This window comes from Anabrus simplex, chromosome 13, assembly GCF_040414725.1.
Source record: "Anabrus simplex isolate iqAnaSimp1 chromosome 13, ASM4041472v1, whole genome shotgun sequence".
In the NCBI taxonomy this organism is placed as follows: domain Eukaryota; kingdom Metazoa; phylum Arthropoda; class Insecta; order Orthoptera; family Tettigoniidae; genus Anabrus; species Anabrus simplex.
Genome location: NC_090277.1, coordinates 82,321,974 through 82,349,550, shown reverse-complemented (window position 1 = coordinate 82,349,550; position 27,577 = coordinate 82,321,974). Strand labels below are relative to the sequence as shown.

Here is a 27,577-nt window from a genome sequence, read left to right as displayed (position 1 = left end):
CATTCCAATTTTCAGCTATGGACTCGTAACATGTATGCTATATAACAAGGATAATAGTAAAATCCAGTCAACAGAAATAAAATTCATCAGAGGTGATGGTGATTGCTGTTTTAAGAGAAAGTACAACTAGGCAGCCATACTCTATATAACACTAATGAGAAAGGAAAAAATGGAAGGGATCCAACACTTTGAAATATGAAGTTACCGGCCAAAGAAAGACAAGGGCCACGAAGGGCATAAAGATGAGACTACCCAGGCCTCGAGTGCTCTAATGCTGTCGGGGTCGAAAAACTACAAGGATTGACCAAGGGAGGTCGGACAGGATAGATGAAAGTGAGGAGTCTGGCACAAGTAAGTGGAATCAATGCCTGGACTCAGCTGAGGGCCCCGTGGTTGCCAACTCACGCTCCCAAGTTAAGAGCCCCCAGGACCTCTTTCAGTCGCCTCTTACGACAGGCAGGGGATACCGTGGGGGGTGAAATTCATCAGAACTACGAACCAAAAAGACTAGGAAGGACAATATTAGAAATGTTACCGAGCTTTTAGGAAGACGCGGGCTGTAACGGTTTGGACATGTTATGAGAATGCACAGAACGACAACAGCAAGGAATAACGTTGACAGAGAAGTGAAAGGGGAGACGCCAGCTGGGAGGTCAAGGAATCGAAGGATAGACACAGTGAAATCGGAGTCAGCAAGAGGAACGTCAAGTGGGAGGACATAAAAGAACAGAAAGTATACTTCGACAGGAAGAAGTGGCAAGCGCTTGTACACTACACCCGGAAAACTGGAGCTGGGATATGATGATGATGATAATGACTAAACTTCTTGTCTATCATGGATACAAGTTTACCTTGTATTGTTTTATAAGTAGCATTACAAAATTGGCTGTCGACCATTGAACTTGGGATTACTAAATCATTCCTGATGACTCGATGACGTTGACGTTTTTTCGAGGGATCAAATATGCTGCCGAAAGCAACTACCTTCGGATGAGGCTCTCGAAAAACTGAAAGGATTGACGTTTTCGATGGTTCTGACATTTCCTCTTCATCTTCTTCTTCTCCTTCATCTTCGTCAGGAAACAATGATTGTGCCAATTCTAATATGTATTCACATTCATATTCTGGGTTTTGTGGTACATACGGACTGGGTTCAGGTGGTGTTGGCTCGAGCATTTGGAAATACGGTGGTGAATTAACTTTAAAAACCAAAACTGGGATGAGTTACATGGAATTCACGACCGTCAATAACTGACTCTCACTTTGCGCCATATGAGCTGGCCAAAGAGTAAAGAACACAGGACGTTGACTCCACACCTAGACGGCGTACGAGCAACCAGCTGGCTTGGTGGCCATGATCGTTGTCTTCAGGGTGTCCCTGAAGCCTAAGAGTTTACTGCGGTCAAGTACTTGAAGCCTCTAAACTTGAAGATGATCAGACGGGGAAAGCGCTGGCTGTTTTTAGACGCGCGCGTGAACTTCAGTGGTTTAATATCGCAACTCACTAATAACAATTTCCTTTTGTTTTTAGAACTCCCTGTGGGTGGGAGACGCAGACGAAGAATACACCCACGGTATCCCCTACCTCCGTAAGAGGCGACTAAAAGGGGCGACCAAGGGATGATTGTATTAGAAGCATCAAACTACTTGTATCATCACGCGGGAATACCATAGGTCGCCTTTACTTGCGAGTACCACCACTATGTTCGGTACCCAATAGGTTTGTGATTAGTAGCAACAGAGTTTCAATCAGGATGGGATTTACAGTACCCGTGATTAGTACCATTATGTGAGAAACACCACGGGTCTGGGCGTTACCTGTGATTTTTTTTTCTAGTGGCTTTACGTCGCACCGACAGAGATAGGTCTTATGCCGACGATGGGATAGGAAAGGCCTAGGAGTTAGAAGGAAGCGACCGTGGCCTTAAGGTACTGCCCCAGCATTTACCTGGTGTGAAAATCGGAAACCACGGGAAACCATCTTCAGGGCTGCCGACAGTGGGATTCGAACCCACTATCTCCCGGATGCAAGCTCACAGCCGCGCGCCTCTAACCGCACGGCCAACTCGCCCGGTTTGCTTGTGATTAGTACCACTATATGAGCAACACATGGGTCTGCATTTCCTGTGATTAGTGCACCTAGGTGAGGAACACTATGAATTTGCGTTGCGTATGAGTGGCGCCATTATGTGAGAAACACCATAGGTCTGCGTTACCTGTGGGACGTGCAATACTTGTGAGTAGTACCACAATATGACAAATACTATGGTTCTATGTACTTTACTAGCGATAAGTACCATAATGCGGGGCCGTTGACCTGGATTTTGGACCCCTTTAGACAACAAGCATCCTCGATTCAGGATTGTGCTTTAGAAGCAGTGCCTTGGTCAGTAAAGCTATTGTTTGTGATAGTTTCTGGGTCAGACCCACTGAGTGCTTTAAATTCATATCCATCCATTCATACTTCATCACATTTTTTATTCTGGTCAATGGATGATTTTGAACTTTTAAATTGTCATTATATTTCGTACCATTAGGTTCCGATGACCTAGATGTTAGGTCCCTTTAAACAAAAGGCAGCATTCATTTTTGTTCAGATAATCTTGGTGCCTTAAGTTCCATAAAATTTCGTACTACCGGGCGAGTTGGCCGTGCGGTTAGGGGCGCCCAGCTGTGAGCTTGGATCCGGGAGATAGTGGGTTCGAACCCCACTGTCGGCAGCCCTGAAGATGGTTTCCCATTTTCACACCAGGCAAATGCTGGGGCTGTACCTTAAGATCACGGCCGCTTCTGCCCCACTCCTGCCTTTCCTATCTCATCGTCGCCATAAGACCTATCTGTGTCGGTGCGTCGTAAAGCAAGTAGAAAAAAATCGTATTCATAAATGTCGAGAATTTTGTTTGCATTCCACTTATTGTTAGAAGCATTCATTATTATATACCAACTTCTTCTTCTTCTTCTACAGCTTTTCCCACATCTGTGGGGTCGCGGATGTGAACTGTGTTGTACATGTGGATTTGGCCCTGTTTACGGCTGGATGCCCTTCCTAACGCCAACCGTATAATGTAATCAGTCATCATCATCATCATCATCATCATCATCATCTACCAATCAAGTAGCCTACTAGGCCAGGAGGCCTGTTACGGTCTCAGTCCATCTTTTAGCTGGACGTCCAATAGACCGTGTCCCCCTTGGTTGCTATCGTACAATCTGCTTGTTCACTAGGGCATTCTGTTGATGTGGTCTCGCCAGTACTTCCTGTAAGTTCCTGTGTAATTTAATACAGGTTCTAACTATAGTTCTTTCATCACACCTTTGTTCCTTTTATAATCCCATCTTGTGTATCCTTCTGTATGTCTCATAAATTTAAACTCAGCAGCTGTGATCCTGGATTCATCTTTTCTACTGATTATCCATGCTTCGCTTCCATATGTGAGAATTGGTCTAGTTAGCATGGTGGTGATGGTAGTGGTGATTTTTGTTTTAAGAGGAAGTACAACTATCCTATAAGAACAAATTAGTAGAAAAGAAATTTAAAATATAGTAAATGCAAAATTATTTATTCAACAAAAGAATTTGGAAACGCAGTACAAAATAAAACAAAAATTTATTGAATTAGGCCGAAAAATTATTAACAAATCACAAGGGAACGTGTGTTCCCTGAGTAACAGTACACTTTTAATTTATATACCCTTGATTAATCCACCGTCACACATAAAGCGGATGACGAGATCAGCTGTAGCCGCGTCATCGGCTAAGCGATTTGTAGACTCCAAGTTTTGTCTCTCTCTGTACTAGGGATGGCTTCATTATTGAGTTCACTATGCCAATGGATTTGTTCAACTTCACTATCTTATTAGAGATATCTACATCACTGTTGAATGACAAGACGTAGCAGAGATAATTGAAGGTGTTAACCTTTCTAAAGGCCGATGACCTTCGATGTTAGGTCCCTTTAAACAACAAGCATCATTATCACAACTCTCTTTCTAACAGTTTGTTGTTGACAGATCTTACTTGGATTTGGTTCTTTGCCCTTGAAAACAAGTAAACTTTTTTTTCTGTAAATATTTCCATGTCATACTCGGTGGCTGTTCTACGCAGATGTTGTATGCAGCGTTGCAATTCATCCCCTGTGCTGGCAAATAATACTTGATCATCAGGTAGAAGTGTGTCTAATTTCAGGTGTCTGGTGATTGCGATACAATCGTGGTGGAGACGTCTCCAGTCTTTTATAAGGGCATGATAAAAAGCAGTGGGGAGAGGCTGCAACCTTGGCATACTCCTCTGTTGATTGATTTCCATAGTGAAATTGTATTATTAACCCTGACTGCAATCAAGATGTTTTCATATAATTTTGATACTGCTTCAATGGACTGTTGTGGTAATTCATCGTTATGTAGGGTAATTATTAATATTGCTCTGTTTACTCTGTTGAAAGGAAAGCAACGGGAAACTATCTCGCTCCTTATTTCCCTAGTATGCCTCTTCAGTGACACCTGGGATAGCTATCACAGCTGTTGGTGGAGCTGTAGAGGATTAAACCAGCCTTTGGGCTGAATACCCAACATGCACACTCTGTTGAAAGCCTTTTTTGTAGTCCACGATTGCTAAGTGTGTGGATATGTTGAATTCCCTATGATTCTCTCTTAAAATTTTGAGAGAAAAGTAACCATCTGCACATGACCTTCCTTTCTGGAAGTCATTCTGTTCTTCTCCAATGAGGGTTGAGTAGTGTGTATACAGCTTATTTTTGATGATGTTTATAAATATCTTAGAGCCTGAGTTAAGAAGGCTTATTCCTCTGTAATTTTCACAATTTTTCAGGTCCCCTTTCTTATGAATCGGTACTACAGGTTTAAGTTTGAGATTATAATTTGGTGTTAAATTATTTACTTGTGAAATAATAAAAAATGTATGTATTTATACCTTACACAATAGATATGATGTACAAGATTCCGACTGTCAAAGGGAGTGTAACCAATCAGGCTAGGGACCCTGAAAACTGTGGACTCAACACAAATATCGGATCATTTTGGACATACTCTTATTCACCCCTTCTCAATCCCCATACCAATGGAAGATGAACTTTAACTTAAATGGCATCCAGAGTGTCATTGTTCATCTCAGCAACCCCGAAAGCTATGGATTCGACATTATTTTAAATTATTTTTACGTACCACTCCCCTCCCACTCCTACGGGTACTACAGATGGCTTATCCCCACAGTAAGATAGTAAGTCGTAAGTGTGTCATGTTTGTTTGAAATTGTTCCAGTGGTTTAGGAGTAAATGTGGAAAGGTACTTCATAAGACGTGGTGGCATGTTCCTATCCTCCTTGCTGGGCTATCATGAAACAGAATAAGTCGCTGTCACCTAGCAACAGTCTGTCCAAGGTTGATCCTATCTTGCTGTGGCTTTGCAATTTAATTACATAAAATTACTCATTAAAAAAAAAACACCCATTGGATTTCATTCAAACTACTTCCTAAACCCTATACAGCGAAATCAGTCCAGTAGTTTGTGAGCCCATTTGAAACACACATTCATTAATAATTATATTTATTTATTTATATATATAGATTGCCCATTATTTTCTTTTGTCTGGAAATGAAAATACTCTGTGTTTATTTTTAAAGTCATTTTACTAGGAAGTTTTTCAACTACAAGAAATCTTTTACTTAAACAAGGGTATAAAAATCTAAAAATACAAATACCATAATGCTGTACATAGCAACATGAAAAGGAATAAAAACACAACATTATCTTTCAGAATTGCCAATGGATGTCGGATATCACAATTAGGAAACATTCAAAGTTATAATACTGCCTACAATTACAAATTCTGCAGTCGCAAATAAAGACACCCCCTTCAGATGCTGAAAACACCCTTAAACATAAAAAGGTATCAGCCCAAGAAAAGATTTTAAAACTGTGAACTGTAGATATTATCTCCCATACACACTTAATCACAATTTCATACATTAATCATGAAGACCTTAATGTATGGGAGTGTCTTTTATCTGAACATGACTGTAAATTACAATACAATATGTCAGCGGAAGACAGTGGTTTGATGATATACATGTTGATTCCCACAGGGAACCTGAAATATTTGTCCCAAATGAGCAAATTTATAATACCAATATAAATGGTCTGTTATTGGACATTATAAATTTTCCAGCTAATTAAGTTGGGCTCATCAGTTGGTACCCACCAAGACGCATGGCTAGTGCATACCGTGGAGGCCACTGGGTAGGCTACTTGGAGCCACCAGCAGTGTCAATGCACTATGAGAGACTTTGTCTCATTACCAGTGGACAGTGGTTTTCCGTAGTTTTCCGTAGTTTTCCGTAGTTTCCCATTTTCACACCAGGCAGAATCTGGGGCTGTACCTTAAGGTCACGGCTGCTTCCTTGCCACTCCTAGCCATGGGACCTATCTGTGACGTTGCGACGTAAAGCAATTTGTAAAAAAAAATTAGTTCTCTTTAACAGTGAACAATACAAATTCAGCTGTCTGTTTTAACATGATCAGATGCTTCTATCTTCATAAAATGAGTATCAATCAAAATCTATTTTTCATCAAAAAGTGACTAGTGCCTTCTAGCAGAAATTAATTAATTTATTTACACTACCATCCCATAGAAATCTCACAAAAAATAAAACAAAGTATTTTCTTGAAACATCTTAAAATTTTGGAAAAAATGTTCTAATACTGCTGCATGTAATGAATTCCAATTGTCAGTTACCTGATTTACAACTGAACATTTACCGCTGTTCGTTTTCTGCAGTTTTCCTTATACTTTAATGAATTATCAGTCCTGCTGATTTGTTCCTACTATTAACATATCTTTCTACATTACATATAAACTATTTTCTACTGTGTGTTAAAACATGAGTCTTCTTATGACTGCTGTGTGCAAACTTCTTATCACATATTTCACAGGAATACGGTTTTTCACCTGTATGTACACGAGTATGTACTCTAAGACTACTAAGCTGTGCAAAGGATTTACCACATATATCACAAGTATAAGGTTTTTGGTTGTCTGAATGTACTATCTGATGGGTTTTCAACGTGCTACGTTCAGTATAGGACTTTCCACAAATCGTGCAAGTGAAAGGTTTCTCTCCAGAATGCGTCAATATATGTTTGTTAAGGTTCCCGCGTTCAAAAAATGACCTGCCGCACTGGGGACATGAATGTCTACGTTCATTTGTGTGCAGTAATTCATGTCTTTTCAAACTGTCAAGGCGTGTGAACATTTTATTACAGATCGAGCAAGGGAACTGCCTTAATACTTCTGCATGATGAATTTGCAAATGTCTGCTAAGATTTGACTGCTGTTGGAACGATTTGGGACACAGTTTACACTTGTACTGCTTTACCTCTGCATGATTTTTTATGTGGTTAACAATATCCTCCTGATGAAAAGAACTTATACCACATAGATCACAGCAATAAAGTCTCTTTTCATTCTTTGCTGTCCCCGAGTCCATCCCGGGTTGAATAAGAAGAGACGGCTCCTTCTCCTTGTTGTGGTCTATCATGTGAGTCTTCAAAAGCTGTTCGCTTTCAAAACTTTTCCCACAGAAGTGACAACACCACATCACTCGGCTGTGTGTTGACAGGAGTTTCTGTAGGTCTTCACTGCGCAAGAACAATTTTCCCGTTTTGCCATTCTCGCTGCTGCACGTCCTCTCTGGAGAATTTGTTACTTCCGATTCAACATGGGAAGGATGGATACTGTAAAAGACAACAAACAATTCTTGTAAATATTTGTATTTTCAGCCTGTGAAACTCCACAACTAATTCTGATAAGGTTTGACAAGACAATTTCAATTAAACTTTGGTGACTCATCAAATAACTTATCCTAAATTTAATGAAGATAACAATAAGGGCATTGTGAAAATTCTTGATGACAGCCTTGAAATTGTTGAAAGTTTCGAATACCTAGGGCAGGGATGGCGAACCTATGATATGCTTGCCACTGAACATGACTTGTGTGGCACGTTGGAACAACATACTAACATATTTGAATGTTTATAATATGTAATAAATACGTTGTAAATCTAGCAACATAAGATATTTTAATATTACGCTTTAATACAATAATGTCTCAATTAATTCCATGGCCATACTTTTCTTACACATTATATTAGGTTAAAGCAAAGATATACCTTCCACGAATCTACTTCGCTGGCATAGCACGGGGTGATGTGATACTCCCACATGGCACTTTCCAGGTGGCGAGTATGTGCGGGGGTCCTAACCGGCTTGCCACCGGACTTGAGCAAAATAAAATGGCTCTCGCGGACCAAACATACATCCCCCTGTGGGTGGGGGACGCAGAGTATACCCATGCTATCCCCTGCCAGTTGTAAAAGGTGACTAAAAGGGGTGACCAAGGGATGATCGAATTAGAACCATGAGACTACTGTCTTGTAATTATTACCATCACGCGGGGAACACCATGGATCGCCTTTACTTGCAAGTAGTACTACTATGTTAGGTACACAATAGGTTTGTGATTAGTGGCAACAGAGTGTGAATCAGGATGTGGTTTACAGTACCCGTGATTAGTACCACTACATGCGGAACACCACGGGCTTACGTTGCTTGTAATTGGTACCAATTATGTGAGGAACACCACGGGCTTACGTTGCTTGTAATTGGTACCAATTATGTGAGGAACACCATAGGTCTGTGTTACATGTGTATATTAGAATACCTGTGAATAGTACCATAATATGTGGAATACCGCGAGTCTACGCTACTTTTGATTAGTACCGCAACATAACAAATACCATGGTTCTACTTTACTAGCGATAAGTACCATTATGAGGGGCCGATGACCTGGATTTTGGACCCCTTTAGACAACAAGCATCACTGATTCAGGATCATGCTTTGGAAGCAGTCCTTTGGTCACTAATACTATTGTTTTATGATAGTTCTGGGAATGTGGGGCATTGCAGGTCGAATCCACTGATTGTTTTAAATTCATATTCATCCATTCATTCTTCGTCATATATTTTGAATTCTGGTCAGTGGATGATTTTGGACTTTTAAACTGTCGTTACATTTCGTACCATTATGGGCCAATGATCTAGATGTTAGGCCCCTTTAAACAAGCATCATCATCATCATCATCATCATCATCATCATCATCATCATCAACAACAACAAAATATACCTTATTCTTACAATTTATCTGTTTTGAAATGTAATTTTTCAGTGATGTTTGCAAAATTAAATCATGATACATTGAGTTGAATGGATTTATGTGTATTGCAAACTAATACCTAACTGAAGTCAGATGATGGGTTTCATGATAATTCTGAAGGAAAATAACTAGACAGTAAAAATTAATAAGCAAGACCTTAACTGACACACTAGTTGGTAAAGGTTTGCCATCCCTGACCTAGGGAGTGAATTAATGCAGAACACAAGGCTGGACATGGAAATTAGCATGAGGGTGCATTCTACCAGAGTGTAAGAAACCTTGTCTGGAATAAGGTAGTGTAGAGAGATAATGTAGGAAATGTACTACGCAGCCATATTGATATATATATATATGTGCAGCTGACAAGGAGAGGCTGCCATGTGGTTTTCTAGAAGTGTTCAAATTTTGAGGATTTGCAGTTCATTAAAAAAAATTTTAAAAATAGTTTAGCCCTGTTTGAGCGTTTTTGCCAATGGGCCTTATTTTGTTCAAAATTTAACATTTAAAATCTGTCCTCAAACTTTTGTAATCTTATTCCTGCAGGTATTTGCTACTTGTGTCTGCGGCATAGTCACTAGCACATTGGCATTGGGAACTGAAGATTCTGAGTTAGTCGGACCTTGGTCAACACATTTTTTGTTAAAGTTTTGAGTTCAAGTTCCCCCAGTCTTGCAGTTGGAGATGGTTCGGAGGTCTGCACCTCAAACGATGCATGGATGTTTGTTGTAACTGACTGAGTGAAAAGAGAAACAAAGGAGCCCACCAATGGATGTGGACAGTTTTAAAAGGGGCACATTGCATGCGTGGCCTTAATTAAGGTACAGCCTCAGCATTCCCCTGGTGTGAAAAGGGGAAACAACGGAAAACTATCTTCAGGGCTGCCGACAGTGGGGGTTTGAACCCACTATCTCCTGGATGCGAGCTCACAGCTGCATGAACCTAACCGCACAGCCAACTCACCGGGTCTTAACCACTGTAGTGATACATCAATGAGAGCAGAGATTACGAGTAAATGTAACTTAAAATCCCTGCCCTGTTGTTTTTACCGACCGCCCGGCTAACTTAACCTAGATATGTGTCTTAGTTACATAATACTAATACACATTTGAGTCATTGGGTGCTCCAAATTAAAATGTAAATACTGTAAAACTGTTTATTTAAATGATAAATCTTCATTATTGACAGCATAATTGCATCAATTACATTGGAGTTTAAATGTTCGACTTGACTCGCACGTAGTGTTGTGTGCGAGCAGTGTTTGAAATTGCATCCTAGCACTTGATTCCACAGCAACAGAGTGGTAAGCTCCAGTGTTTCATGATTATGAACGAGCAATAGAATAAATACTAGAATTTCAAACTACAGTACTCCGTTATTTCTTGTTGGTGATAATAACAGTAAAAAAAGGTAAATTTTGCAGTAAATATTTAGCTGTCCGATACTGTTAATGCCCTCTGTAGATTAGTGGTAGAGCGTCGGCAACCGAATTCCAAGATAGGGGGGTTCAAACCCGGCAGAGGTAGTCAGCTTTTTGAAGGGCGGAAAAAAGTCCATTTCAACATAAAATAATAGATCATCCATTAAGCAATAGATTATGAAAAAGTCCATTTGACGCTCAATGCCGTACGATATTGGCATGTAAAAGCAGTAGCAGCGACTGGGAGTTAAAGTGGGGGGCACAAGATGGCAAAATGTATGAGAGTTTAAGGCGGGTGGGAGGAGGACAAAAAAATTGAAAAAAATATAGCTACAAAATGGTAAGCTCTTTTTTAATGCTCTCTGAGCAAATTTCAATAGAGACGTGAAGGTTGAGTAGAGCAACTTCAGTGTGGTAATAATACGACTGTACAATAAAACTTTCTCCAGAGAGACAATAATTACATATGTATCACAATTAAATAGAAGTTCGGCGTGATTATACAATTAAAATGTCATTTACTTTTTGTCTACATACTACCAAAGTAACAGACACCATATAGAACTGCAGGGACATATTTACTGAGTAAGTCTGCCAGAATGACAAATGCGCTTGGCAAGAGGGTGAATCGTACCTCAGTGTTTTGACCATGGCAAAAAATATACCCCTCCTACCATTCGTTGTAACATATGCTACGTGCTGCAGTCTATGAATTGGTTAACCGCAACAAACATCATTTTGTATTTCCGCTAAGTATTTGTCTTAATAATTAATGAAATGAAAGGAACAAATTGGGTGAAAAAACAATAGGGACTGTACAAAAAAAATTATAAACTCTAGTTTCAGGCATTTTTTAAAAATAACTCTTAGGTTCTTCCGTCTGTCAAAACTTTAAAAAAGTCAGCTTGCTAAAATGGAATAAAAATTTATTTTTTCTCCACAAACTGGAGGCCGACCCCCCCCCCCCAATCACCGCTACTGTGTAAAAGACCTCTCTTTACACATTTAGTGTTTACCCGACAAAAATTCACTGAAACTCGGCCACGGACACCCAAGAGGGATTCGGTATACTCTGCCATCTAGTGGGCCTAGAGTAAAACAGAATGTTGAAATTGACTAGCAAGCAGTCAGATGGCATCAAATTAGAATGCTTGCATACGGTAGCTGAGGCCATAGGATGACAACTATTATTATTACCTTGAGGGGAATAAATTGAAATTTTATCATGTTCATCTTTTAGGTTGTATTCCCTGCCCCGCTACTCATCCTTGCCTCCCGGCTGATTAACATTTCTGGTGAGAACACACAAGTAAAATATAAATACTACACTATAACAAACACATACATCATTATAGACCGTTATCCCTTTCAGCGTTCAATCTGCAAGCCTCTGTAAATTTACTAAACGTTGCCACAATCCTCTATTTGCAACTAGTGCTATGGCGTCGTTTATCTTTAAATCGTTAGAAACTGAGGCTAACCATTGTTGTCTTGTTCTCCCTCTACTTCTCTTACCCTCCATAACAGAGACCATTATTCTCCTAGGTAACCTATCCTCCTCCATTCGCCTCACGACTCCACCACCGAAGCTAGTTTATGCGTAGAGCTTCAACCACCATCGAGTTCATTCCTAACTTAGCCTTTATCTCCTCATTCCAAGTACCCTCCTTCCATTGTTCCCACCTGTTTGTACTAGCAATCATTCTCGCTACTTTCATGTCTGTTAGTTCAAACTTAGGAATAAGATATCCTGAGTCCACCCAGTTTTTGCTCCCGTAAAGCAAAGCTGGTCTGAAAACAGACCAATGTAAAGATGGTTTCATCCGGGAGCTGACCTCCTCCTTACACAACACTATTCATTGCAACTGCAAGCTCATTGCATTAGCTTCACTACACATTGATTCAAGTTCACTTACTGTATTACCAGCTGGGAAAACACACATCCTAAACACTTGAAATCATCTACCTGTTTCAACTTTTTATCACCAATCTGATCTTCAATTCTGTTGAGTTTCTTACCTACTGACATCAATTTAGTCTTCAAAAAGGCTAATTTTCATACCATACTCATTGCACCTATTTTCATGTTCCAAGATATTAGACTGCAGGCTTTTGGGACAATCTGTCATTAAGACCAATTTGTCAGCATAGACCTGACTGCTTACTACATTTCCACCTGCCTGATTCCCTCCCTGCCACTTTATACCTTTCAGCAGATGATCCATGTAAACTACGAACAGCAAAGGAGAAAGATTACAGCCTTGTCTAACCGCTGTAAGTACCCTGAACCAAGAACTAATTGTACCATCAATTCTCACTGCAGCCCAATTGTCAACGTAATAAATAATTTTGTGTGGCTATTTGTAGCCGAATGCAGCCCTTGTAAGGCAGAACCTCTGACGAGGGTGGGCGGCATCTGCCATGTGTAGGTAACTGCGTGTTATTGTGGTGGAGGATAGTGTTTTGTGTGGTGTGTGAAATTGTCAACATAAATGCCTTTGATTGATTTTAACAATCTACCCTTAATTCCATAGACCCCTAGTATGGTAAATATCTTTTCCCTAGGTACCTTGTCATATGCTTTCTCTAGATGTACGAAATGTAAATACAACTGTCTATTCCTCTCGTAGCATTTTTCAATTACTTGGTGCATACTGAAAATCTGATCCTGACAGCCTCTCTGTGGTCTGAAACCACACTGGTTTTCATCCAACTTCCTCTCAACCACTGATCGCGCCCTCCCTTCCAAGATGCCTAGTTGTTGCAATCCTTCCTGTTCCCTTGCTTATAGATAGGTGCAATTGTTGCTTTTGTCCAATCTGAAGGTACCTTACCAACACTCCATGCTAATTTTACTACTCTATGAAGCCATTTCATCCCTACCTTCCCACTATATTTCACCATTTCAGGTCGAATTTCATCTATCCCTGCTGCTTTATGACATTGGATTTTATTTACCATCCTTTCGACTTCCTCAAGCGTAATTTCACCAACATCATTTTCCTCCTCCCCATGAGGTGGGTTGTTCGCGATATCACCAGGAATATTCCCGTTTACGATCAGAAGATTTTCAAAATATTCCCTCCACATGTCCAGTGATTCCCTGGGATCAATTATGAGTCCACCTGAATTACCTAAAACACTATTCATTTCCTTTATCTCTCCCTTCCTCAGATTCTTTATTACTGTCCAGAAAGGTATCCCTGCTGCTTGACCTGGCCTTTCCGGATTATTACCAAAATCCTCCCACTATAACATAAAAAAACCAAAACCCATAGCACTACAACCCTTGAAGAATTTCACTGTGTTCAGTAACCCCTTAGGAGAAGAGTCATCCAGTTCTAAGTTTTAGGTAAGATGTTAAGAGTTGTATCACCAGCTCTGTAAATCAAAGTGCTGTACAAGGGACCCACGGTGCTTTTGACGAATGTAGCCACCTCTCTTCTAAATTTTTTTCAAGGTACTAACAAGATTTGTTTTCTTGCACTTTAGTCCATTCGCAAGTTTCGTAGACTAGAAGAAATTATCGCAGAAAAGACTTGTACCCTTAACTGTGAATGCTTCCAGAAGTCTTAACACCACGTGCTCTGACAAGGAGCTAGTCGATGGTTGCTCTTCATCCTTGGCTTGGCTTCATAATGAAATCACCTCTCACCGTATTTGGAGTCTGTATCTGAATCTGCTGCATGCCAAAATTTCATACCGAACTTGTTGCCTTGCAAGGATAGAGGTGTTCATCAACTGTGATGTAATCACCTGATCTGTAACACTATTGACGACTGTCCACGAATAGTTTCCAAATTGGCGATGCTCCTGAAAATTATGCAGCCTTTCCTAGCACGTATTTCTATCATCAAATCTAAGAATCCTCAATAATTCTGTAAATATATTTCTGCTCATATCTGAGACCACAATGACTTTCCTGGAAAGTTCTTGGCTCCACAGGTGCCCCTTGCATTTTAAAGAGCTATCACAGCTTTCAATGTTTCTACATCTAGCACCCAATTATCAACCTGAGGGTCTTTGCAATAACATCTTTCAGTGCAAGATTTCATGTTTCCAGTCATATCATTTACAAGATTCCATGTACTTGAAACCTTCCCAATTGAGAGATTACTTTTCGTATATCCAGTTGGTCCAAATATTTCTTGCATAACATATGCATGAGTCGCCTTCCAGGACTTTTTCCATAACCAATAACTGTTCATGCACTTCCATCAACATGGGCAGTGTGTACACAGTGTTTTTTCGGTCATATTGCCTTGCGGCTTGGTCGTGGTTGATGGTGCAATAGGCGCAGACGGCCCTGCATAAGTTGATCGTTGAATGTTCCGAGTTACGAAATAATTGCAATCATCATCGTCAGTCAAGTTCTCTGAAAGGTTTGAAACTGTTGTCTGTAGAGGAACATCATCGCACCAGTTGTATTCCTCTCAATTTCCTTGAATTCATCTAGTTCTGCAAAAGCATTATCCAAAAAGTTTCGTAACAAATCAACTACATTGTGATCTGATAAGCTCTTACGACCGTACATGCTGACTTTTTTGAAAAAAACTGATGATGTCGAATTACAGGAAATAAGAAACAATAAAGAAAAAAAAAAATATATATATATATATATATATATATATTTATTGTTGGGACTTTTTACAATTTGAATAACACACACACATGCCAGAACCATAAATGAGAACAGTGCTATAAAACAGAGAAAATACTGTCTGCTAATGCTTTGATCCTCAACAGCTGTCATAGATGAGCTAGGAAGAGGCACAGTATGAAAATCAGGACTGAAGTAGTTTCCCATTGGTTTCCACAGTGAGAAAAGTTGAGCAGTTAGAGTCAAGAAATAACTCAGGAAGGGATAAGGTAATACTTTTTATTTATGTATATCAGAGACAGAAAAAGAAACTGAAGAGAAATTTGGAAAAGAAATAAAAAATTTTAAAACATTGCTTCATAAAGAATTTTATTAAAATCTGCAGATTGTTTAAAAACACTGCCAAATACCATTGATACATAGTTGCAAACATGATGTACAAAATGAAAATAAACAAATGAAAAGCAAAGAAAAATAAATACTGTACATTTGAATAAATTCAGGTGGAGATACAAAAAATGAAATTTAAATATACTACCTTAAGGAGAGGAGATGTAAGTACTGGAATTTTGAAGCCATTTTCATTTTCTAGTTAAAGACAAAAATATATTGTAAAACCTATTTTTATTATCACAGATTTCCATATTTGATGCTCATGCTACAAAAATAAAATATTCATTACACAGGAAAAAAAAAAAAGATGATAGCAGTGCAATTTGAATAGGTTTACCTTACACAGAAAGACAATAAGCAACAATTACCATCAGCACTGTACTGCTCAAATTGCATTCCGTACGCTAAACAATCCATCACAAATCATAGTACCGGTATACCTTACTTAAGACTAGATGTTTTGATGCTGCTGTCAAGTTGCGAGGTCCTAAATCACCTCTAACGAAAGGCCTGGGATACTATGACTTTCTTTTTCATGTCTTATGTCTGTTACTTCCAACTTACGAATAAGATAACCTGAGTCCACCCAGCTTTCACCCTCAAACATGAGAGCTGGTCTGAAAACAGACATATGAAGCTCGATAGCTGCAGTCGCTTAAGTGCAACCAGTATCCAGTATTCCGGAGATAGTGGGTTCAAACCCTACTGTCGGCAGCCCTGAAGATGGTTGCGATGGTTTTCCATTTTCACACCAAGCAAATACTGAGGCTGTACCTTTATTAAGGCCACGGACACTTCCTTCTTATTCCTATCTCTTTCCTGACCCATCGTCGCCATAAGACCTATCTGTGTCGGTGCGACGTAAAGCAACTTGCAAAAAAAAAAAAAAGAGACACCAATGTAAAGATAATTTTATCCAAGAGTTCACTTCTTACTGACTGAATACCGCTGATTGCAACTGTGAGCTCATAGGGTTAACTTTGCTTCCCCTTGATTCCATCTCACTTACTATACTACCATCCTAAGACAATAAACATCGTACGTACTTGAAATGATCCACATGTTCCAGATCAGTATTCCCTATCCGACATTCAATTCCATTGCATTTCTTCCCAAGTGATATAACTTGTCTTGGAAATACTAAATTTCATATTATACTCGCTGCATCTCCTTGGAGACTGACAGTGTTGTAACTACAGCTAAAATAGATATGCTTTTGACAGATTTGAATCTAATGCTTTTGACAGATTTAAATCTATTTTGAATCATGCTCAAGGAACAAGTAACATTTTGGTTCCAACTTAAATAGAGTCAATACAATAATGACTTATACTGTCAGTATTACTGTATTGTCTGGCTCCATGGCTAAATGGTTAATACGGTGACATTTGGTCAAAGGGGTCCCGGGTTCGATTCCCAGCAGGGTTGAGAAATTTTAACGATCACTGATTAATTCCACTGGCGTGGAAGCTGGGTGTATGTATCGTCTTTATTATTTCCTCTTTGTCATGACATGCAGGTCACCTATGGGCGTCAAATCAAAAGACCTACATCTGGTGAGCCGAACATGTCTTCTGACACTCCTGGCACTAAAAGCAATATGCCATTCTATTTCGATACTGTATTTGACCACCTAACTCCTCCCACCTTAGTTTTCAAACGGGAAGTTTGGGGAAAATAGAAATTTGCGTAAATTTCCTGCAATGTTGATGTAGAAGTTTAACCATCATCAATGCGTTTTCTAATTAATTTATTTATTTATTTACTTGTAAAATGTGCCATTATAAAAACATCTTCAACAGCCGGTCATCAGTCTGAAGGGTGCAAATGAGAAGTGCAAGCGGCATCACTCCGATAACAGGACCACTTGGCATTCTACGCATAGTGTTGGTTTATGTGCGCACCACTAATTTGCTTGTAACAACCACATAGGAGGTGAAAACTTGGTTTTATGACATACACAGGTCTCTGCGCTATTTATGTTTACATGTGTAAGTAAATAGCGGACAGAGGTGGGGAAGAAAAATGGGAGTTAGAATGCAGTTTAGCGTGTCCAGCAAGACGTTAGTTTTCTGCAGAACCACCACATGTATGCTACTATCACTCATTCCATGTTAAGAAAACAGTACTGCTCTTTTGGACCAACAAGGAGTGAACACACCCCCTCTTAGACATTCATAATTCCTCATGACTAAGGAATATTATAATGTACTTTATATATATGTATATTCGTTTACGGCCATTAGAGACCACGTTAGATAACAACTGCATGTTTCTGGAAGCCTTCCTCACAGCCCAGAACTTCAGCATCCTCTCTCTGGCAGCCTGTCTTCTTTCTTCCGTCCACCCACGGTCAAGTTTTGGTTCGTCATGGAATCCCTGAAATCTGATCAAAAATTAGATGTTGGCTTTTCAGGCGTTTGCTCTATTAACCAGCATTTCGTCTTAGGTCTGACACTAGACTCGTCAGAGTGGGATGTGTCAGACCCTACCCACTGATGCTGGGGTGTATGCAGGTGAACTTATCAGAAGCCTCTTATGTGGCACAGTCTGATAACTGCATACGGGAGATAAAACTCCACAATGGAATTAATGCCCGCCTAGCAATTCCAAATGAAAAGCCAACATCTAATTTTTGATCTGATTTTTGATATGCTCTATTGGTGGAAAAATATCTAATTCCCTCCATGGGAATTTAGAATTACCATCCCTGAAATCTGTCGATCACTGACCTAAACTTTGTTCGGTTTGAGATGTCTTCTGAATTTGATCCCACCTGTCTGAGATCCTTTCTCACCTCCCTGAACCATTTATCCGACACTTTAGGTCTGCTGTCTAGTATTGTGAAAATCCTTTTCGTTAGTCTCTTCTCATCCATTCTAAATAAATGCCCATAGAATTTAAGTCTCCGTTTTCTCATGGACTCAGTTAGCCTTTCATTGTCTCGGTAAAGTTCTTCCCTTCCTCGCAGCCTATACTGTCCATCCACAATCTTTGGACCCATTATTTTGCGAAGGATCTTTCTTTCAAATTTCTCAGCTTCTTTATATTGTATTGTATTATGAAAGAAAAAAAAATAGATGAGGCATGTTTTTGCCCGTGAGTTATAAAAATAATTACTTAACATTTTCTAATTTATTAGAACATTCGCAGGGAGGAAGCACAATGGTGAGAACAGCCATCACTTTGCTGCCTTCCTTAATTTTTCTTCTTAGTTGCTCTGATGCATGTAACGCGTTATCGGTTATGCTGTGGATTGCCGGCGGCGTATCGTTGTTGTTGTAGAGAAGTCATCTGTTTATCTGTCTATGTATTGTAATATTCTTGTACTGTACAGCAGTTGTTACTGAAGATTCTGATGCTGAGGTGTGCAGCGATACATCACAGCATGAATACTACCTATGTAAATCCTTAATAGCTGGCAACCACATATTACTTAATTGACAGCCAGTGTCCCTGTTGAAATTGTTAGCTTCCTGTATAATTCTCGAACTCTAGAGTTTAGTGTGGGTGAGAACTTGAACATTCTGAAACAAGACATCATGACCCGACGACAGGACATGTTCAGCTATTGCTGACTTGTCTGGCTGGTTGGTGTTCCTTGATGTGAGTCCCAATGGATCAGCATGTTTGGCCAATGTATACCTTGCCGCAAGTTCAGGGAATTTGAGGTGCAACAATGGGGAAAATTTGTCCTTGCCTTTACCTAAACTGCGAGCAATTTTAGTGACGGCATCAAACATGGTTTTTATATTATGCTTGCGGAGGACCTTGGCAATTCTGTCTGTGGTACTGTGAATGTAAGGTAGGTAGGCAAGTTCTCTTCACTACTTCTTTCAGTGTTTGCTTAGTTAGCCCTCTGGAATGCAGGGCTCTATACATAACCATTATACTTGAACGTGACTTTGAGTGTGTCCATCTCCTGGATATTTGACGGCTCACAAATTTGTGTTGCTCTTGCGAGAATGCCCTGTTTTTGTACTGGATGATGGTGAGAATCTGCATAGAGGTAGCAATTTGTGTAATTAGGCTTACGATAGACGGTATCCTAAAGAGCCGTCCGGTTTCTTTCTTACTAGAACATCCAAGAAAGGAAAGCATCCATTCGACTCATCTCAAATTGTGAATTTAATTGAAGTATGTTGCTGATTTAAGTGGTTTAAAAATACATGAAGTTTCTCAGGACCTTCTGTCCACAAAACAATGCGTCATCAACATACCTCTTCCAAATCGTAGGTTTGACGGGTGCCGAAGCAATAGCTTCCCTCCCAAAATGCTCCATAAAATGTTCAAACCCTCATTATTGTACAAGACTTCCTAGGGAACAGTCGAGATTTTCTTTTGAAAATGCGGAGCATGGTTTTCTGCGAAACGTAAAGAGTTTCACCTGTTTTCTTGAAACGGCATAAGCCCAAGAGTCTATTGTGACTACTTCCTTCTGCTCATACCTGGAAGTGGGCCTTCTTCGCAGCTAACTAACGGAATGGATGCACTAAAATTTTAACTTTTGTCGAGCGCAAAAGATTAATTATCTTCAACAACTCTACTATCTACTTGCCTTCCAACAAAGTTGCAAAATATGATAACAATGAATCAGGCAGCATTAATGACTTAAACTTAGCGCTGTTTATGTGGGGAGTTTTCATTATAATGGCAGACACTCACTCTCCACCTGCCTTTTTACATCCTCAGAAAGACAGTGGTTTTCCCAACTGAAATGAACATAGGTCATTACAATGACGGCAGTAGGAATGGAATGATTAAAAGCAATACTTTCATATGAAATACTCAACCACACATTTTCTCACTTTTAATGAACAGTACTACGCTACCGATCTAACAGACCAAAGTTACAGAGCTGGAATGACCAAGCCGCAGGCAGCCATGATACGTGAACCCTCTTTGGTTTTTTTGGCAGGGAGGGGGGGGGGGTGTGAATAGTGAAGAGTCCCTGGGCAAAAACTATTCCCTTCTACTAATGTTTCCTAGGAGTACCCAATGAGTCCGAAGATCTCAATTCACTACAATGGCGGCGGAAATATCTATCTGACTTGGAAGCAAATTTTTCCTCCAAGTCAGAGGAGAAACCCCGTCTTCACTGCTAACTTGGCTAATACTAAGTGAGCCTCTGCCTGAAGTGTCCACACTGCTCATTCAAGACAGCGCGTCAGAATAGGGTTCGAATAGCTGGAATACTATGATGAACCAGTGTGTTACGTACCAGCAGTATCAGAAAATGTATGAACCAGAGGAATGGCATGCTAAAGAAGAAAGTTTTCTTACTCCCCAGCTATTTCCCGCCACTATTGTCAGGCTGTTATACTCGGTACGCAACAGTAATCCCATCTATCGGAGTTGAGTGCCAGCATAAGAGACAAAGAACATCACAACAAACAATGGTCAATATAACGTTATTGTGGTCAATGTTATGCGCATTCGATATTGTAGGCCTTCACATTTAGTTTTCTTCACTCTCTTATCATATTCTGTAAAACAAAACTGAATAAATCATAAATGATCGGAAATTGTAATCTCTATAACTTTCGTTATGTAGTACTTTTCGATTGTACTAATAACATACGTGTATAATTTTTAGGCGCCTTCCCCTAAATAACAAAATACCTAGGGCGAATAAAATTTTTTATAGCTTAGACTGTAGTTTCTTATTCCCCGACTTTATATACTGATTTTCATTAAAATCTGTTGACCTATTTTCTCGTGGCTCGGCGTTGATATGGACTTAACAACAAAAATACAAATTCATCAATATCTGGGTTATCATAGCCAGTACGGTAAACATGTGTAAGACATAAATGATCTGAAATTTAATTCTATAGAACTTACTTACGTAGTATTTATTGATGGGACCACTAATAATATAAATATTTGAGAATTAAATTTTAGGTCTTGCCCTAAACTACCATTTCACTCAGCGTGAATAAAATAATTTACAGCCTAGATTGCATTGGCTCATTCCGTGACTTTACATACCAATTTTCACTAAATTCTCTTCATCCGTTTTCTCGTGATGCGTGTACATACATACAGACAGATAGACAGAAATTACGGAAAAGTAAAAAGTGCATTTCCTTGTTACTGTGAACATGACCGATACAGAAATACCATTCTTTTCAAATTCGGAGCAATGTACAGACAAAACTCTTATTTTATATATATATAGATAGAAAATGCAACTTAAGCCAGAATAAAATACTGTACCTTTGGTTAGATTTTAGAGTTCACTCGTGTATAGTCAGAAAGTCAAGAAGCTGATGGTTGTCAGTATATACAGGAATTATATTTAACTCCTACTTCAATATAAGCTAATATCACGGCCACCTGTTCTAATAGCAGTTTTCTTAAAGAACGACTCTTGACCACTTGACAAGTTTTCACTGTACATGAGCTAAATTTTTACTGTGTAACAAAACATGCCTTGCCATATATCTGCGTGTTGTAAACTTCTTATTACATATCGAACAAGAATAAGGTTTGACACCTGTATGTCCAAGATTGTGTTCTTTGAGATGACTTTTCTCTCTAAAAGATTTACCACATACATCACAAGAATAAGGCTTTTGGTTGTCTGAATGTACTACCTGATGGGATATCAACGTGCTACGTTGAGTATACGCCTTTCCACAAATCGAGCAAGTGTAAGGTTTCTCCACAGAATGTTTCAACATATGTTTGTTAAGATTCCCACGTTCAAAATATGACCTGCCACACACTGTACATGAATATCTCCGTTCACCAGTATGCCATAATTCGTGTCTCTTCAAACTATCAAGGCGTGTATACATTTTATTGCAGATCGAGCACGGGTGCTGTCTTTGTCTTTCTGCATCATGAATTTGTAAATGTCTCCTAAGATTTGACTGATTTTGAAATGATTTGGGGCACACAGTACACTTGTACTGCTTTACCTGTGCATGATTTTTTATGTGGTTGATAATATCCTCATGACAAAAAGAACTTATACCACACAGATCACAACAATAAAGTCTCTTTTCATTCTTAGCTGTTGTCGGAGAGTCCATCCCAGATTGAATAAGAAGAGATGGCCCCTTCTCCTCTTTATGGTCAATCACATGTTTCTTCAAAAGTTGCTCATTTTCAAAACTTTTCCCACAGAAGTGACAACACCACATCACTCGGCTATGTGTTGACATGAGTTTCTGTAGGTCTTCACTACGTAAGAACGATTTTCCCAATGCTCCATTATTGCTGTTGTATGTGTTCTCAGGAGAATTTGTTACCTCTGATTCAATGGCCGAGGGGTGGATACTGCAAAAGACAACAAACCATTGTTGTAAACACTTGTAGTTAAATATAAAACTCCCAGTTACTGGGGCTAGTGACGGGCAGAACATATACGAAAAAATGAAAAACACGGATTATCCGATTCACTATAAAATGTTATTGGCAACATAGTATGATATTTTAAAAAAATAGCTGAAAATGTTTATTTTGAAATAAATATGTATAGTATTCATTTCTTTTCCTCATGGCACTACATTTTTCTTGTTGCCGAAATGTCACTGTAATCAAAGTCTTGCTGTCTCATATATTTGAGCAATGTGTCACAACGCCACAACATGGTGCTACTGCCATGATCTCGCTTCCCAAATGTTTCTGCAATATCCAATTTTTTTACATTATTTCGCTGTGACTACATAAAAGTGAAGACCAGATAGACTAATTAACAGAAAACTTGAGCTCGATTTGGATTTTCGTACACACTAGACCAATAAGAACTTATATGGTGCTTTACTTTTGTGCAGCGCAGAGTTCATTACAGTCATAAAAACCAAGTTTGTTAATAACTAAACACACAGAGTGTGGTTTAAAGAAGGAAATAATAATGTATACTACAAAATCTTTCATTTCTTCCTCTCTTTGACAGAAAGGTCTGTGCACGTAGAAGTTCATGGTATAACAGTTACTGGAAGCACCCACCATATCGACATGATCCCTATCACACCAAGAACCAAGACTGCAACAATTACACCAGCCTGCAAAAACAAAGATGTTCTCTTCGGCGAAAGGTTGAAGAGGTAATTTACCCTAATTTAGGTGTGCTGATTTCACATATGTAAACCGTTTTTGCCTATCACATACAGTTTTTTTGCTATTTGAAATCCAAATTTAAAATATTGTTGTAATTTCGATAGAAATTACCAAAATAGAGAATATATGTAATTTTAATGGGACAAAATCAAATTGCAGCGAATATACAAAAACATAACATGTTTATTGCCAGAATGAATGAATCTCACTACAAGAACACTACTGTTTGCTGCACTTTGATGTGAATGAACACTGTGTTGATTTACATTTGTGTTCCTCAGTTGTGTTATCTCGCACTGGACACCCAACAGTAATTTGACATCATAGAGACGTCCCATCGCCCCTGATACCTTCGTTCCATTTCTTTTCGGTCTTGACGGAACCGCTCGCCATGTTCCTCGCTGATTGCTCCTAAATTTGCAGGAAAATAATCCAGATGACTGTGCAGGAAATGTAATTTTAAGCTCATGCAGCAACCCAATTTCTGAAAGTTGCACAGCATGGTTTCCACTATCTGTTGGTAGTTGACATCTTTAACATTACCCACGAATTTCCTACAAACATCCTCGAATGATTCCCATGCCTGAAGCTGTGTCTAGTTCATGCAACACCATGGATAAATTGGGCGACTGGCACTGAACCAAGCTTATTTCCACTGTGCACAACACCACCTTTGAGACTTCTTTTACTGGTATCAATAAATAGAAGCCAAATCCTTTGCTTGGTAAATAGTTCCAAGACGATGAATCAAGCCAGGGATATTGCAGCAAAGTACAATTTCGTCTTCATGAACAAAAAATTGCCGGAATTCTTCCTCACGATAACTGTAACAATATGAATTTGTCCCAGGAAGTAAAACATTTCTCTCTTTTAATTTTCATCCTAAAAGTTCACTCTTTTCTTTAGTAAGGCCTAGATCATGCACCAAATCATTTAAGGTGACGAAGACATACTCTCTGGTAACTGCATTGGTGGTTTTGGGACAGGAATATCAGGTCCATGTGGTACAGGGGTTATGGCAGATGGAAGGCAGGGATACACAACGTGCTTTTTGTTTTTCGTATTGAACCTATATACACAAAATGTTTTCTTTGTTCCCGCCAAGCCACTGGGATTCCGAATGGCACTGACGGCAACAACCCATTGTACCATTGCCACAGGTTTTCTACACACGTTTTCCGCACAATATGGGATGTGAAATTCTTGTCTTGATCACCTAACTTCATGTTAAAATATGCCAAGAACAGGCTTTTTATAAATGGTGTAATATTTCGCTTCTGGCCACATATATCAGAGAAAGAATTGGGATTGTTCACACATTTTTGCCTCCGAACATTACTGCCACTTGCCATTTTAACACTAACTCACTTATTCACTCAATCGACTTCAAGTGCACGTTGTAACTTGTAGACAAAGGCGTGACACACATTATCAGATTCTCCTCTCAGACTACGGAGAAACACGATCTTCATATTTGACCTTGTCTGACATTGTGCATGTGCGAACTGCAACTTTTTCTAACTGTTCTTCCAGTGTTCCTGTATGATTACCTACTCCCCTCCAAATCAGAACATATACATTATTTTCTCTCAGACATGTCCATCCCTGCATTCCATACAATCAATCCAAACCTCATTTACAACAACGAAGCTGCATTAGCATATACATGAGATGGACTTGTGACAAATCTGTAGCCTACGTGATATGAAATAACTGGTATTATTTTTTACATACGGACACTAAATGTAACGTATGTCCCATACTATTACTTTTGCCGGAAAATCTTCGCAGGCGAGTGTTGTTAATCCCGTTGTCCGGCTCCATGGCTACATGGTTAGCGTGCTGGCCTTTGGTCACAGGGGTTCCGAGTTACCTGCACCAGGCCACTCGCCATTATTATTATTAATCCCGTTGTGAGTTCGAGACCTATTCTGGAGAGGCAACAGAAGGGAACTGTAAGAAGTTACTGACGTACTCTCTTACAGTTTTATATTACCAGGAAAAGTATCAACTCTCTGAAACTGTCATCAAAGGAATACAGATAAAAACCAGGGGAACCATTCCTCTTCCGTGTTCCAAGTTTCTCAAATGATAAGGTTTGAACAAACAGTCCTTAGAGCAGATTTAACCTCACTATACCTGGAGAAGTATTTTAAACCCATCACAGTTGTCCTTCCCCAAAAAATTACTTTTGTGATAATTTTTTTAATGAGTTTTTGTAATTCAATAAATTTTGTCACTTCATGGGTTGGTACATGTATCTCAGAAACCAGCAACTTTACTGGAATGAAATTTTTCATAGATGTTCACCATAATCTGGTCTTAAAAGTGGAGCATTATTGCATTACTAGTGTGTGAGAATTCTACAGCGTGAATTTTTATATTTACAAACAAAAAATATTGAACATTTTCAGTGGTTGGTCCTAATTAAATATGACAAGTATTTCATCTAGAACCGTAAAAATGATCTACATTAATCTAATATGTCTGCGTAAGAGTTCTGTACGAAATTTCAGGTCTGTCTTCAATAGTCTCCGAGATACTTGTACCAACCCATGAAGTGACAACATTTACTGTATTTTACAAAACCCTTTAAAAAATGTTCTTTCTCAAAAATTACTTTTGTTATACAACTTTTATGGGTTTAAAATATTTCTAAGGGTATATAATTATAACCTTGTGCATTCTCAACTTACAGTTAGTAGCAGGAGAACCATGAATATAAGCAAATATTGAAGCATGTTCAATTATGTTCACAGACAAGTCCCCTTAAAGGCTTTTAAAAGGGGTCATTGCTATACTGACAAAGCATCTTTATGGACAAGTTCAAAGTGACCTTAATCCTCAATGGTGGTGGTGATTATTGTTTTAAGAGGAAGTACAACTGGGCAATCACCCTCTATATAAAACTAATCAGAGAGAAAAAATGGGAAGGGGTCGGCTATAGAAAGACAAGGGCCACGAAGGGCGTGAAAATGAAAGACTTCCTAGGCCTCCATACATCAGAAAAGAACAAGAGTTGACCAAGGAAGGTAACTCGATAACTTAAGAGAACAACCAATCATTTAGTGACATAGTTTTCTGGAATAGGTATACTGATGATTGTTTTGTTATTGACCCAACTTCTACACTGAATGAAACTGATTTCCATATCAAATTCACTATTGACTCGGAAGTAAACTCCACTTTAAATTATCCGGACCTTACTATCATCAGACATTCAGAACATTTAACACATAACACATATCGTAAGTCTACACAGACCAGCACTACTATTCATGATGAGTCTGTACATCCAACCTCGCACAGGAAAACAGGATAATATAACATGGTGCATCGTACCTTTGCTATACCGCTATCCAAAACAGATTGTGACAAAGGGATAAAAACTACTCGGGAAATAGCCTTTCTCAACTGCTATAATAACCATTTGATTAATAGTATCATTAACAAGATTCATTTTCGTGTATCAACAACTCTTGCCAGAGAAGCTGAATCTACTAAACAGTTTTCAACTTTTAATAGTAACCATGCGCCGGCCCCGCAGTGTAGGGGTAGCGTGCCTGTCTATTACATGGAGGTAGTGATGGACAACGCTCTCGCTCAAGACTGACAACACAGATCTCGAGACCGATTCTCCTGTATTGCGAGCTGTGCGACGTACCAGTAACTATACGAGTGTAAACTGATATCATCAGCATTTATTGCGTGAAGTAACGTTCCCATATGGAAATGTGTGAGCCAATAAATTTTGTCAAAAGCCTGGAAAGGTACTGCATGCTCAACTATGGACCCCTTAATACCATTAACGGAAGTGAAAACAGAATGTCAGTATCTTGAACTGTTCACGGCTTATTTGGGGTGGACATC

The 27,577-nt window shown here is 39.1% G+C and overlaps 1 protein-coding gene across 6 annotated transcripts in view; it reads right to left on the bottom strand.

Moving 5' to 3' along the window:
- The window catches only part of LOC136884941 (zinc finger protein OZF), a 150,854-nt gene that overhangs the window by 24,794 nt on the left and 98,483 nt on the right, over nucleotides 1-27,577 (bottom strand). For 4 of the 6 annotated variants that reach the window (XM_067157268.2, XM_067157266.2, XM_067157269.2 and 1 more), the window contains exon 5: nucleotides 6,339-7,748. The exons of 1 other annotated variant lie outside the window; for it this stretch is intronic. In XM_067157268.2, the coding sequence (XP_067013369.1) occupies nucleotides 6,872-7,748 (877 nt within the window). In that variant the 3' untranslated portion in view covers nucleotides 6,339-6,871. Of the gene's footprint in view, nucleotides 1-6,338; nucleotides 7,749-27,577 lie in introns of those variants that run through there. One more of the 6 variants, XM_067157271.2, reaches the window with a different exon arrangement.